The sequence below is a fragment of the Crocodylus porosus genome, unplaced genomic scaffold (genome assembly GCF_001723895.1).
Source record: "Crocodylus porosus isolate Cpor-Errol unplaced genomic scaffold, CroPor_comp1, whole genome shotgun sequence".
In the NCBI taxonomy this organism is placed as follows: Eukaryota; Metazoa; Chordata; order Crocodylia; family Crocodylidae; genus Crocodylus; species Crocodylus porosus.
Window position 1 is genome coordinate 19,694,882 of NW_017728948.1, and position 13,930 is coordinate 19,708,811.

General features: G+C 42.9%; 1 protein-coding gene across 12 annotated transcripts in view; it reads left to right on the forward strand.

Annotated features, from left to right (window-relative positions):
• Window positions 1–13,930, forward strand: part of ABLIM2 (actin binding LIM protein family member 2) — a 260,365-nt gene that overhangs the window by 215,252 nt on the left and 31,183 nt on the right. For all 12 annotated transcript variants that reach the window (XM_019553313.1, XM_019553314.1, XM_019553317.1 and 9 more), the window contains 2 exons: window positions 330–477; window positions 12,562–12,620. In XM_019553313.1, coding sequence (XP_019408858.1) covers window positions 330–477; window positions 12,562–12,620 — 207 coding nt within the window. The remainder of the gene's footprint in view (window positions 1–329; window positions 478–12,561; window positions 12,621–13,930) is intronic.

Below are 13,930 nucleotides of genomic sequence, written 5' to 3' on the forward strand. Positions count from 1 at the left end.
GGGCTCTTGCCTTGCCCACAGATTGTGCCAGGGCTGGGGCAGGGGTGGGCTCCCTTAAGTGCCTTGGTCTGCTGGCTTTGCAAGGGTTGCTCAGCAGGCCAGCAGTGGCAGTAGTCCCCCCATCCCCCAGCGGGCTTAGTTTAAAGCCCGGTGGAGCAGGCTAGCAGAGTTTACCATGATGAATGCAATCTGTGTCTTTCACTCTTGTGGCTGGGTGAATGATTGATCCTGAATATCCCTCTACGTAAAAATGTATCAGAAAAAATTCCCATGTTGGTGAATTTGTAGAAATGAATACACATGTTAATACTGATCTTTGTTCTCTTCAGCTAAAGACCAGTTGGTTGATTCTGAAAGGAGAAATGGATGCCAGAACTAATTCACCAGATTCAGATACTCGGTCACTATCTCATGCTCCTGGAACTGACAGAGAACAGTTCCAGCAAACACAAGAAAATGCAACCACTGTATATTCCCGTAAGTATTTATCTTCTGTGACTAATAACTTGACTAACTAGCCACATATTGTCATTCTTTGCATTGGGCCTTAACCGTCTGCTCAAAAGTTCCTTCTTTAAAAAAAATAGAAATTCCTGGTTAATCTTTGTTATAGAAAGCTGATTTCCAGACGGTTCACTCTGAATGAGGCAAGGAAGGACATACTCATCAAAACTAAAAGAAGCCTAAAAATTACTCTTGGTCCATAAGTCTGGAAGAGGTTGACAACTTTAAAAGAAACTACCTATGAACAGCAACTGCCCTAAGAGAAATCCTCCTGCAACACCAGGCTAGAGAGACACAGGTCACTTAGGGTAAAGGGTTTGGAGAAGCAGTTTTCCAAAAAAAAAAATGCATTCAGGTAAGGTATATGTGGCAGTGAAAATAATATGCCAGTCATGTGGGTATTTTGGTAATGTGATAGCTAGCTCCATCAGCTCGTATTATGGAAATTATGGCTTTGCTGTACCAGGAAGGGGAAAAACAGATGCAGCAAAATTTGTTGCTAGGGTGTAAAGATGAAAGAAAAAAAATAGTTCTGGATCTGAAAATTTCACTGAACAAAACCGAGAGGATTTTCTCTCTCACATGCCATTGAATGTTTCACAGAAAGGAAATGCTTCACAAAATACCCTGTGCTTGCAAAGTTAATTCCTAATGCTGCAATCTCATAACATCCAGACGCAACTAATAGTAATGTATACATAAGCTGTGCAGGCTCCTAGTTGTGTGTGGCATGTGACATGAGATGGATGATTATTCTGTACAAGCAAAATACTGTATCATAGGTTTCTTCATGTAATTGTCAATGGTCCTGTTGTTGTACTGCCAGTCACTTGTTTTTCTTCAATTTTCTAATCACACATAAAATGTGGAACCATAAAGATCAGAGATAAAAAAAAAAGCGTCCCTGGTTTAGAATGTCACCCATCTGTCAATGAAAAATTTCTCTTTGGGTGACATTATCAGTGTCTTGTCGAGTGTCCTAAGTGAGGGCTTCTACAATGTACTTTAGGATTTAGCAACTAAAAAGCCATGACATGTAGGACTTTTCCCCCTTTGCTATTCAGCTTATTTTTTCCTCTCTTATTAATGTTATCCAGTTGCTCCTATGCCTATTTTTTTTCCTGCCAACCTAAAATCATTTCTTTCCTTCAAGATAGCTTCCACTTTTTACAACTACCTGAAGGGTGCTTCCAAAGGGGATGGGGCTAGACTGTTCTCAGTGGTGACAGATGACAGAACAAGGAGCAAAGGTCTCAAGTTGCAGCAAGGGAAGTTTAGGTTAGATACTAGGAAAAGCTCTCTCTCTTTTAGGGGGCAGTAAAGCACTGGTTTCCCAGAGAGGTTGGGGAATCTCCATCCTTGGAGGTTTTTAAGACCCAACTAGGCAAAGCCTTGGCTGGGTAATCTAGTTGGCGATGGTCCTGCTTTGAACAGGGGGTTGATCTAGATGACTTCCTGACTATCTCTTCCAACCTTAATTTTCTATGATATTTTCTATGATATGTTAAGGTTGCCAAGTGCCCTATTAGTCACTGCTTAGCTAATCCTACCTTCTTGAATAGGAGGCAGGCAGAACATTAGCCCTGCCCCTCAATCCAATTGGTTGCTCAGTGTGGCTGGTGTGCCAGTGGAAATAACGTATGCTAGGCATAGATTTGGCACAGGTTATTTCCCTCACACAGCAAGAGGGAACTGAGGCTCTTGAGAGACACTCTCTGAGATAGAAAAGACTCTCTGCTTTCTTCAGATCTGCTTCTGAGCAAAGGCAACAGTGCACTCCTCCTTACAGGGCTTGAGGTAAGCCACAATTGAAGCCTTGAGTAGCTAGGCATCATAGGGTACATCCAGATGAGTGCGCACATGCGGTATGCGGCGCCACAGACCCGTCTGTAGTGCCATACATCACACATGCAGGTATTCCCCACATTGTTAATTTGCACCACAGGGGCATTTTTGGATACCAGGAGATCCTGGTGTTAAAAAGCCCACAGCACAAAAAATGGGGCAAACAGATTGTGCCAGGGCTGGGGCAGGGGCGGTCTCCCTTAAGTGCCTTGGTCCGCTGGCTTTGCAAGGGTCGTTCTGCAGGCCAGCAGTGACAGTAGTCCCCTCATCCCCCAGCGGGCTTAGTTTAAAGCCCGGTGGAGCAGGTCAGCCAGCCTGGCTGTTGTTTTAAGCCATCCCTTGTATTGGTGTTTTGTTTAAGATTGATTCATTCTCCAAAGCTGTATTTATCCTTTCTTGTGAATTCTTAATAGACATCGTGTGGTTACAGTAACTTGGGCATACATAGGCGTATTATGTTAAGTACGTAGCCGCATCCATAATGTGTCAAGCTCATGTACTCAATCACTGTACATCTATCCATTGTGTATTTGAACTTTTCTTCTAAGGGCAGTTACACTTCTGTTTTGAAAGATCAATGTTAATTACAAAAGCTTATCCACTCAAAACACAGTATCAATAAATGGTTCAATATAAATTGTTTGATTATTTATTTAAATACACTTCCATTCATTTAAAATAGCAGGCCTAAAGGAAAGCAACAGTTACTATCTCTTTAAGAAAAGACTTGCTGTATTGTGATAGTGCCCTTCATACTGGGCTCTGTCATTATGCTAAAGAAGATCTATAAATGATTGGCTGAATGATTAGTTTAGGGTCATTTCCCACCCAGATTACCCTTACTCTTAAAAAGAGGCAAGGATTTTTTGGATGTAATAGCTTTTATTGGTTGGAATAAAAGTTGGAATAAAGTTCGACAAGCTTTCTAATGCAACATTTTCTTCATCAAGCCCTGATAAAGACCTGATGAAGATTGCATTAAGTTATCATGAAGACCTGATGAAGAATGCCTTGGATTTGAAAGCTTGTGTAACTATTCCAACCACATAATTGGTCCAATGAAAGATATTGCCCCCAAAATCCTTGCCTCTTCCATAATTCATGGATCATGATGGCTACAGTGTGGAAAGCTGGGGGTGTGGGGAGGAAGTATTACAGCAACACCCAGCACAGGGCCTAGCACAGGACCAGAGTCTTGTTGTGGTAGGCACAAGGGCTGTGCGAAACACCATTGTTTTGTTTTGACATCCATTTCACTGTTTCAAAGGGACAGTGTTTTGTTTCATCATTTCGTTTCATTTTGAAGTACTGTCTTGTTTTATTTCATCGAAACTGTTTTGCTGTTTCGATGTTTTGCCTATAGACTATAATGGGGAATCATGAAAATGGCTAAAACTTTGTTATTTCTTGCCTGATTCAGATAAAAAATTGTAGGGATGGTATCCCCTTCTGAGGGCATGAAGTCTGCCAAGTTTCAAGGGGATAGGTGTAGAGGTTTCTCAGGAACTGCACTTCAAACTGTTCAAAGCAAAACTTGTGACAAGTGCCAGCAGCAGCAGCCTGCTGTCATCCGGCACACAGATCTGGGGGCTTGCACCCCCGGGAGGGCTGTGGGGCTGTGCTGGACTCCTCCCAGTGGTGTGGGCCCCTGGATCTGTGTGCCAGATGACAGGAGGCTGCTGCTGCGAGCTGGAACCGGCAGTGGGAACAACCCACACTCAGCGCCATGGAAGACTGATGCTGCCGCTGGCCCCAGGCAGCAGCAGCAGCCTCCTGTCATCCGGCACCCAGATCTAGGGGCCTGCACCCCCCGGAGGGCTGCGGAGCTGTGCCAGACTCCTCCTAGGGATGCAGATCCCCGGATCTGCAGCTTCCTTTCATCTGGCCCGGTGGTGGGAGGCAGGGGAAAGCCAGGGCTGTGCTCTGCGCGTTTCCACAGCCCCATGGAGGTCAGCCCAGCAGTGGGAGGCTGAGCGCAGCCCTAGCTCTGCCCACCTCCCGCCACCAGGCTAAGCTCCATGAGGCTGGAGGAGCTGATCAGGGTGCAGCCCTGGCTCTGCCTGCCTCCCACCGCTGGGCTCCGCTTCATGGGGCTGTGGAGTCACTTGGAGCGCAGCCCTGGCTCTCTGCTGCCTCCCGCCACCAGGCGGCTTCAAAACTCAAAATATTTTGAAACTTTCATAAGAAGTGAGGGCACTCAAAACAATTTCAAAGCGGTTTCAAGGCTTTTTGTTTCATTTTGATTTCACTACTTTGAGATTGAAAAGGTCAAAACAGCTTTGAAACGAAACACTCAGCAAAATTCGGCAGACTCTAAAAGTCAGTCTGGAATAGTCATAGCCTACAGGCACAGACCGAAGTCAAGGTGTACAGAATTGCTGTTATCTCCTCCCTAGTGTACAGTGCTGAGTCATGGGTCTTATATTGCCACCATGTACACCTCCCTGAGCACTTTCATCAGGGCTGCCTCTGCACCATTCTCAAGATCCACTGGCAGGATTATGTCACCAATGTGGAAGTGCTACAAAGAGCCAAAGCCACCAGCATCGAGGCGATTCTCCTGCAGACTCAGCTGCGGTGGGCAGGCCACATGGTCTGGATGGATGACAACTGCCTACCAAAGGCTGTGCTGTAAGGGGAACTTTTCTGCCTGTGATATTTACCACAAACTGTGGGAAACATTGGCTACAGATCATGATGCCTGGTGGCTCCAAATCAAAAAGGCAGCAGCCTTCTTTGAATGTCAATGCAGACCCAGCATTGTGGAGAAGAGGAGTAGGAGGAAAGATACGCCCTCATCTAGCAGCAATCAGCCATACACCTGCAACTGTTGCAGCAGGATTTGCCTCTCTGCAGTCGGACCAGCGGGCCTGCAGCCGGTGTGGGCAGTTACCTTCCTAACATCTTTGTCTGTGAAGAACCGCCAAGAAGAAGGTAGCAGTCCTCATGTGTGAAGGGCTGCCATAAAGAAGGGAGAACACCTTCTCTGTCTTGCTTCAGAGAGTGGGATGCAGACCAATGGCTTGAAATTACTACAAAGTATGTTTAGATTAGATATCAGGAAAGACTTCTTCACTGGTAAAGCAGTGAGGCAGTGGATTAGAGTGCCTAGGGAAATTGTGAGATCTCCAACATTGGAGGTTTTCAAGGAGAGGTCAGAGAAGCATCGGTTAGGGTTTATTGAGGCATAACTATGCCTCTATCCTTCTATGGGTATTTCCCATGCTTCTGGATTTTGATGGTTGCCAAATGGGGTAAGGAAAAAAAAGTTCCCCACCTGTTGCTACACATGTCAGTTAGGGGTGGGGGCTTACCTTCCTCAAAAGAATTGCGTAAGGGCTGCAGCCAAAGCGGGGGTTTTCACTCAGGTGTGCCAGTGCTCCTGCTTGGACTAAAACCCAGCAATTCCTGGCTAAAGAGTCTTGCCCCTCTGCTCAGGATCAGACCAATCACCACACTTGGAGTCAGGAAGGAATTTAACCCCAGGGTCAGACTGGTATGGACTGTGGGGGTTTTGTCTCTCTCTGTAGTATGGGATGTTACCCTCTTCCTTGGAACTCTTGAGTGTATTTTGACAACCCTTGCAGCAGCAGGACACTTACCCATCTTACCCATCGCAGGCTGGTTGTATGACATTGTCAGTTGTGTAGTTTTAGCAATAGGATAGACTAGGATTTGTACAGGATGTTTTGGGTATGCATGATGCTGCTTCAGGCTGGGGGTGGTTCTAAATGACCTCCAAAAGTCCATGCAGCCCTACATTTCTGATTTCCCTCTCTATAAAAGTTCTGGATTTTCCCCTTTATAAATCCTTTTTAGAATTTTGACAAAATGTAGATTCACCTTTACACTTGTAACTTCTAAGTATATGCTGTTTCTCATTGCCATCATTCATAATTTGAAGCACAAAGGGCCAGGTCTACAAAGGTACTTACACCCCCAAAGTCGCTTATCAGCATGGATCCTGATTTATAATATTTTCTAATTATGCATGTGCTGAAAAACAAGTTTGGAATGGTCCAGATACGATGTTGGAACAGCAGGAGCAGTAGCAATTAAGAATGTAGTTGATATATTTATAGCATCTGCCTTGGTAAAGATGCAATGCCACAAGTCCATCAGTTACATAAAGAAATTTACTGCAATATATTACAAAAGTGTTTAGTCAGCATTGAATTATGTGATGTGTGTAGCCATCCCAAGTAAATTAGTTAACTAATTCTAGATTGCTGTCCTTAAAAGAAACAAGCAGAAATTAGATACAAAGTGGGCACATCTACATGAGATGCTGACTGTGCAGTAGCTTAATAATACTGCTCAATAGCACATCACAGCACCAACAGTGCTAATATGCTATTGTGCAGTATTATTAGGCTGCAGTGTATTAGCATTACTTAAAAGGCATTTGCCAGCACTACTGAGCAGTAACTCTAGTTACTGTGTGTTTACTTAGTACTCGATCGTACAAGTACTAAATAAATGCTCAGTAACCACTACGCAGTATTGTCTTATATAGATGTTCCCAGTATATCTAACCCCTGAGAAGTTTAGAGGAATAAAGACCTTGGTGAAATACCATCTCCATTAAAATAAAGGGAAGTGTTCCTGTTGGCTTTAGTTCTGCCAGTATTTCTCCCTGGAATTTTTCCAAATGGCCACAAGATGTCGCCTGTATCTCACTTCTCTGCTTTTTATACACAAAATTCATCAAGTTAATTCTAAAATAAATGATTATTCCTCATTAACACTTCAGTATAAAATCTCCTATTATATGTTAAAGTGAGTTTAATTTGGTTTAAAACCATTCTCAAAGCATGTCCTTCTGCTGCCATAATACCTTCTCAGTAGCCAGAAGATGCTGGGGGTTTAACACCTAAATCCAGCCAGTGACAGAAGTAGGATCAGAGGAAAGCAGGGTAGAAAGGACCTCACGAGGTCATCTAGTACAACCCCCTGCTCAAGGCAGGAGCCTTCCTGAGTAAACCATCATATCCAGGTGTCTGTCTCACCAGCCCTTGAAAGTTTCCAAGGATGGAGATTCCACAGTCATAGAGATAAGCACATCTCCATCTGCTCTGTAGTTGCCTTTCAGGTATTTCACAACCATGATCTAATTCCTCATCAGTCTTCTCTTCTCTTCTCTTCTTAAATAACCTTAGCACTTTCAGCCTTTCTTCATAAGTCTTGCTTCCCAGGCCCCTAGTCATATTTATTGCTCTGTGTTGTACTCTGTCCAAACTGTCCATATCCTTGTTGAAGTGCAAGGCCCAAAACTGGACACAGTACTCCAGGTAAGACCTCACCAGTTCTGAATAGAGTGGAAGAATCACTTTCCCTGATTTTCAGAAGACACTCCTGTTATGACAACCCAGTATGCTGTTGGCTGTCTTGGCAAGAAGAGCTCACTGTTGGCTCACATTCAGCTTATGATCTACTGTAACTCCTAGCTCCTTTTCTGCAGTAGTGAGGCAGTCACTTGCTAGTCTGTATTTGTGCATGCAGTTATTTTGTCACGAGTGCAGGACCTTTCACTTGTCCTTGTTGAAGTGTATCTGATTGATCGTGGACCATTTCTCCAGTTTAACCAGCTTATTCTGGATCCAAACCCTAACCTCTGGAGTATCTACAACTCCACCCAACTTGGTATTGTCTACAGGTTTGCTCAGCATGCACTCAACTCTATGATCTGAATCATTAAAGAAGATGTTAAACAATACCCAGCCCAGGACAGACCCCTGGGGAACTTCACTTAATACCTCCTCCCAAATAACCAATAAGCCATTAAAGCCTACTCATTAAGCACAATGATCCAACCAGTTATGTTTCCATCTTACAGTACTTTCATCTAGTCTGTATTTCCTTACCTTGTTATGATACAACGTTATTGGATTCCGGGGCAAAAACCTTGCTAAAGTCAAGGTATATCACAGCCACTGCTCTCCCCTCATCTGCAGAGCATGTCACCTTATCATAGAAGGAAATCAGGTTGGTCAGGCATGACTTCCTGTTGGTGAATCTAGGCAGGATGTTCCTGATTACCTTGTTCTCCTCTAGTGCTTAACAATGGATTCCTTGAGGAGCAGCTCCATGATCCTTCCAGGTATCCTTCCTACCCCACAATTGTCGCTACTTTGTTCTTTTTATAGTTACAGTTAGGTACAAGTATTATGGGATATACCTAGCTATACAAGTCATATACTCTCCATCATTGCTCCATGTAACAGAGAGGGCTAGGACCAAGGAATCTGTTTCCCAGCAATGGTCCAAATTAATCTGACAGCAGCAGCACAGGACGCAGTTGCACACCCAGTGCATGGGGCAGCAGTGACTTCCAGTTGCCACTGTGATCACAACTGGGATCACTTGGCTGTTGGTGCCAGATGCTTTTTATTGCCCCCCTCCGACTCTCGGGGTACTATGAGGGCACCTGGTGCCAGTGCACCTCTGGCACTGTCCTTTCTATGTTTGAGAGGAAGAAGCAGAGAGCATAAGTTCATTTTAGAGATGTTCTACACAACAAATCCCTTATCCCAGATTGGGACCCTGTAGCAGGTCACCCTCCCCAGCGCCATGTTCCCTGGTAATCTACACTTTACATGGGGTGCCCTTGGAGCCTTCTTTGGAGTTCTTATGTCCCACCCTATACTCTCATGCCATGTCTTGATGGAAAATTATTATGAAGATGTTCTTGCGAGCAGGAGACTGCCTATTGTATTGTGTATGGTAGGGCCTTTCACTTACGGGAGCCTGACTCCTGTTTTTTTCTCTAGCTAGGCTTCCCCATCTAAACTCACTAAACAGGGTTTGACTCAGAGGCTCTAGCCTGTTCCAGTGTCTTGAGGCTCGTGGCCCCCTTTCCTGCTCCAGTTTGGAGCCCAGCCCTGCTGGCCCAGAGGCCTGGGTGCTGGCCCCACAGCCAGAGGGCTGCAAGTTCAAACCGAGGAATGACCTCAAACTTGCCCCTCTCAGTCCAAAAAAACAAAACTAAACAAAATTGTATCCCAGGTGCACCAGACTTCCCTGGTACTGGAATCTGTGCCCTCACTGGTGCCTGGGGTCTGTGTACCCCCTGCCAAAAGCTGCACCCTTGCTGGTGCCAGGGTCCCCAAAATGGGGCCTCTTCCTTCCCCTAATAGCCTCACCTGAACTGCTGGTGATTATTCAATAAAGAGGAAAAAATAATAACTGTCACCAGCCAATATGAAAGCAGCAGGTCAGCTTACATTTGCAGGGCTTGTGCCTCAGCTCTCTTCTGTTGGCTACAGTCCTTGCCATCTCCCCATGGCTTCCCTAGTTCCCACCTTTGGACAGCTCACCCAGGTCCTCTGTGGAGCTCTCAGAGGCAGGCCTTCCTGTTCTGCCCAGGGTTTTTATAGTCTTGCCCCTTTCAGTCAGCTGTCCAGCTGGCCAGGCTCAGCATTTAACCCCTTCTTTACCAGCATGCCGTGCCCATAAAGTTCTGACCTTAAAGGGGTGGACCTGCTTTCTGGTGACAGGGCTAGGGTTCCCTGTTACAGACCTGCAAGTGCTGTTGCAAAGCAAATAATAAGCAATAATAAATTATATCCATATTTCTTTAAGAAGAGAGTATTCCATATTGGATCAGAGAGGCAATCTATATAGTTCATTCTCCTGTCACAAACAGTAAATCAGTGTCATACTCCTCAGAAGGAGGTGAAAGAATTCCTGGTTTTGACAATTCATAGAATATCTTGCTCATAATCTTTTTTCTAGACAACTCAGTTAATGAGGATATTACGTAAGGATTTACTTCCCCATCTAATAGAACCATTGGCTTCCTCATTATTCATTGAAATGCCTATACCTTTTTGACATCCTCCAAAGCTTTTGGCCCCAGTGAAATGTTGTGGCAATGAGTTCCAAAGGGAGTTCACACACCTTTTTTCTCTCATCATTTTTAGCTGCCTCAGTTTCATTGATGTTCTGGCAGTCTCATACCAGAGTGATGCTCGGTTACAGTTTTTCTGTGCATCATTCATTTTTTCCTCTACCTTTATCATGACCTTTCTTAATTATCTTTTCTCTAAACATATAGGACCAGGTTATCTAGTGTAAATTGACAAAAGTCCATTGAAAAGATGGATTTCAGATTTCTGCTTCCTACAAGTCTGGCCCATTATTTAGATTGATGCTATAAGAATTGGAAACGAGTGTTTAAGGTGTTTGCAGCATCTGTAATAATGCTAGAAAACCTGAACAGCAGACAAAGATAATTTCATCTAATACCTTGTCACAAGGACATGAAAAAGTAAAGGATCCATGATTGAAATGCAGCTATTTGAGGAAGAAATGAGGTAACTATGTACTAGCTCATAGCAATGGTAAGATGAGAAATGAAAAATGCCTTTTCCATTTGACAATGGAGGGAAATTTGATAACACAGCATGGAGTTCTCCCTGTCTTTATGAAGACTGTCCTGAACACAGTTAGACAGAACCTCTGAAGTGATGGCATATTTAATACCACGCTTGGGCAGTGGCTCAGCAGCTAAAAAGAAAGATTACCACTGCCTGAATCCTCTGGTGTTGCACTTAGAAACCAAATTTTTAACCTAGCGCTTTATGGATTGACATAAGACTCAGTTAATGAATAGCAGAAAGGCTTGCTTTAATAACTACCAACAAGTTACAAAACTAAATGACAGAAAAAGACTCTTTCCCAATATAAAATGAGCTGTTAATCCTTGTGTTATCTTAGCTGCAAAGAGAACTTTACCCAATGCAGGCAGGAAACAGTTCTTGTATAGCCTCACGGTATGGATGCTTCACTCATATGCTGGGTGGTGCAGGATGGCTTCTTGATCTTCCCTGGACTGCACACACCTTGCTGGCGGTTCTGTCTTGCTGTTTATACTGTTTTAATTTTATAGCTTCAAAGCATTCCTTCTTGATAGCTGGTTAATTAAGGTCCCAACAAAGCAGGCAAGGCCAGAGTTAACATACTACAATTGTATCCTGTTTGTGTCTTTTGTGAAGTTTGCAAGCTTTTGATCAGTTTGGAATCATACAGGATGGGTATTGGTTGAATGAGGTACCTTTAGGAAGTTAATCACAAAATACTGTTTTTCAGTAGTTATTTTAACAATGGAGCCTAATAAATACCTGCATCAAAAGGCTTATGGAGATAGTGAAGATCAGAGTCCACTGGATACAATAGGTGTGAGTTTCAGGAGAATACACATTGGTTTAGCATAATAAATATTTAGAAATTGACTGCCTATTTTGAGAAATATGCCTTAATTAATAAATGCAAATGTGAGGCAATGAGGATCATACAGTAGGTGTGTGGTAGGTTAGATGCAGTCACATAGACAGATTTAGCATAAAACTTCAGACAGATATTGGATGTTTGCTTTAGAAATAGGTCTTAAAGCGGGAATGTGTTAACCAGGATATATTTACAGACATGTTTTCAATGCACCTTGACTTTTCTTGTCTCTTACAGGCTTTGCTTTGAAGTGGATATTTTACTTCTTTTCTTTTCTTTAGTGACACTTGGCTCAATTGAGATTTAAATGTAGTTTGTGGGTTTCTCCCCAAGCCACTTGGTTTTCTGGCTTGCTCTTGGAGTCTTGTTACATTTGTGTAATGAGTGGGTTAGGTCTCTGCCAATACTTTTAAATATCACTTATTTTTTTTAGGCTCAGGTGTGGTAGAAGGTCGAGGACTGTTATTATGACTGTTATTATCTTATGGTATGGGTCTGGCATTGGGAACTGCAAGGCTCCACTCTCTCATAGACCTAATGGATTGCAAGCCACTAGCAGAGTTTGATTTTCTTTGTGGTGAGCTTGTTACCACAACCCAGTCTTGCCCCAGCTGCTGACTTGTAATTTTGTACAAGAGACACTGTCCAAGCTTTCACAATTTTCAGATGCACTACTAGTATCCTCTTATTCCTTAGATATCTTTCCTCAACATACATATCTTCCCGAGTCTCTTCCCAGAGAAAGCCTTAAGAGGTCTAACATGATCACATCCTGACATAATATGATTTACAGGTATAGCTCTGTATCTTAAAAAAAAATCTCCTGGAGCAGTAACAAAAGCCACACATAGCTGTAACTTGTCCTGCAATTTAAATATATCTCAGAGGTTTTTCTGTTTGTTTTCTTGTCCTCTCTACTTATACATATGAATCCAATGTAAAGAGGCTTGCTAAAAATCTCTGTATACATTGCATCTTTTTCAGGATTCCCATATTCCAAATCTGCTTCTCTTCCTGGCTATGGAAAGAATGGATTACATCGGGTAGGTATGCATCTAAAAGGCAATGCAGCAAGTAATATCATAACATTAATAGACAGCTTAGTAACATTTTAAATAATCACAAAGTAATAGCATAGAGTACTTCAAAGACTTTTTGGCTACCAGTCTTGCATGACATATTCATATGCTGAGGGGTTTCAGCTATGTCCTTCTGCAGCAGTCATCCAGATTGAGGCTTCTCGCTTTTTAATTTTGTGTGACCCAAGCATTAGGAATCTTGCTTCTTCATCCAAAATGTAGTCTGCACATATTAGTAGAAGTCAATAAAGCTTGCCTTAATTGTAGATGGGGATGTATTTAAGACAAAACAACTGTCATATGCTACAGGTGAGCACTCAACAGACAGATTGCATTTCCTGAACTGAGAAGAGAAGAGTTCTCCAATGCATGCTCAGAAATATTGCCCAGTGTAGATGGGGATGTATTTAAGACAAAACAACTGTCATATGCTACAGGTGAGCACTCAACAGACAGATTGCATTTCCTGAACTGAGAAGACTGATTTTCTCCAATGCATGCTCAGAAATATTGCCCAGTTTTTATTAGGGTTCATTTTTAAGGGTGATGAAAAGAGAGCACAGAAAGAGAAGGAGAGTAAAATGTGTAATGAGGGAGCACTCAGTAGCAAAAATACTTTTCCCTTGAGTCTGATTATAATTACAATAAATTCTTTGGACTGGAGACCATCTTTTAATCCTGTGTCTATATGAAAGCACAGCAGAGATCAGTGGGATCCTGGGGTTTCCAGGTGCTACTCCAATACAGTTAATATTAATAATTGCTATGCTAATGTCTCCAAAAAGAACTTAACAGCAGGAAATGTATGTGATCTTGGCTAGGGCATATTTACCAAACAGACAGGCTGCAGATCATTCCTGGAGGCAGCAAGATTGGAAGTGCTAGGAATTGACAGAAATGTTAAATTTATATTTCAGAACTCTTGGGAAGGTGATATCTTTTATTAAACCTACTAGATAGTTGCAAAAAAAATTCTTTGTTTGCAAGCTTTCAGGCATACACACCCTTCCTTAGGCATAGGAGAGTGCAAAGATTGTAAGATTGGATGCTTATCTTGCTGGGATCCTATGACTCCAACTGACTTCCTGCCCTTTGGGCAGGGGGCTGGACTGGATGATCTCCCGAGGTCCCTTCCAGCCCTGATGTCTATGAAATCTATAAAATTTCTCCCAAGTGAAAATGAAAATTTATATTTCACAGGAGAGCTGGAAGATGGTATAAGATCTCCTAACTGGAAAAGTTCATTTTATGCAAAATAGGCTCAGATAAAAGTC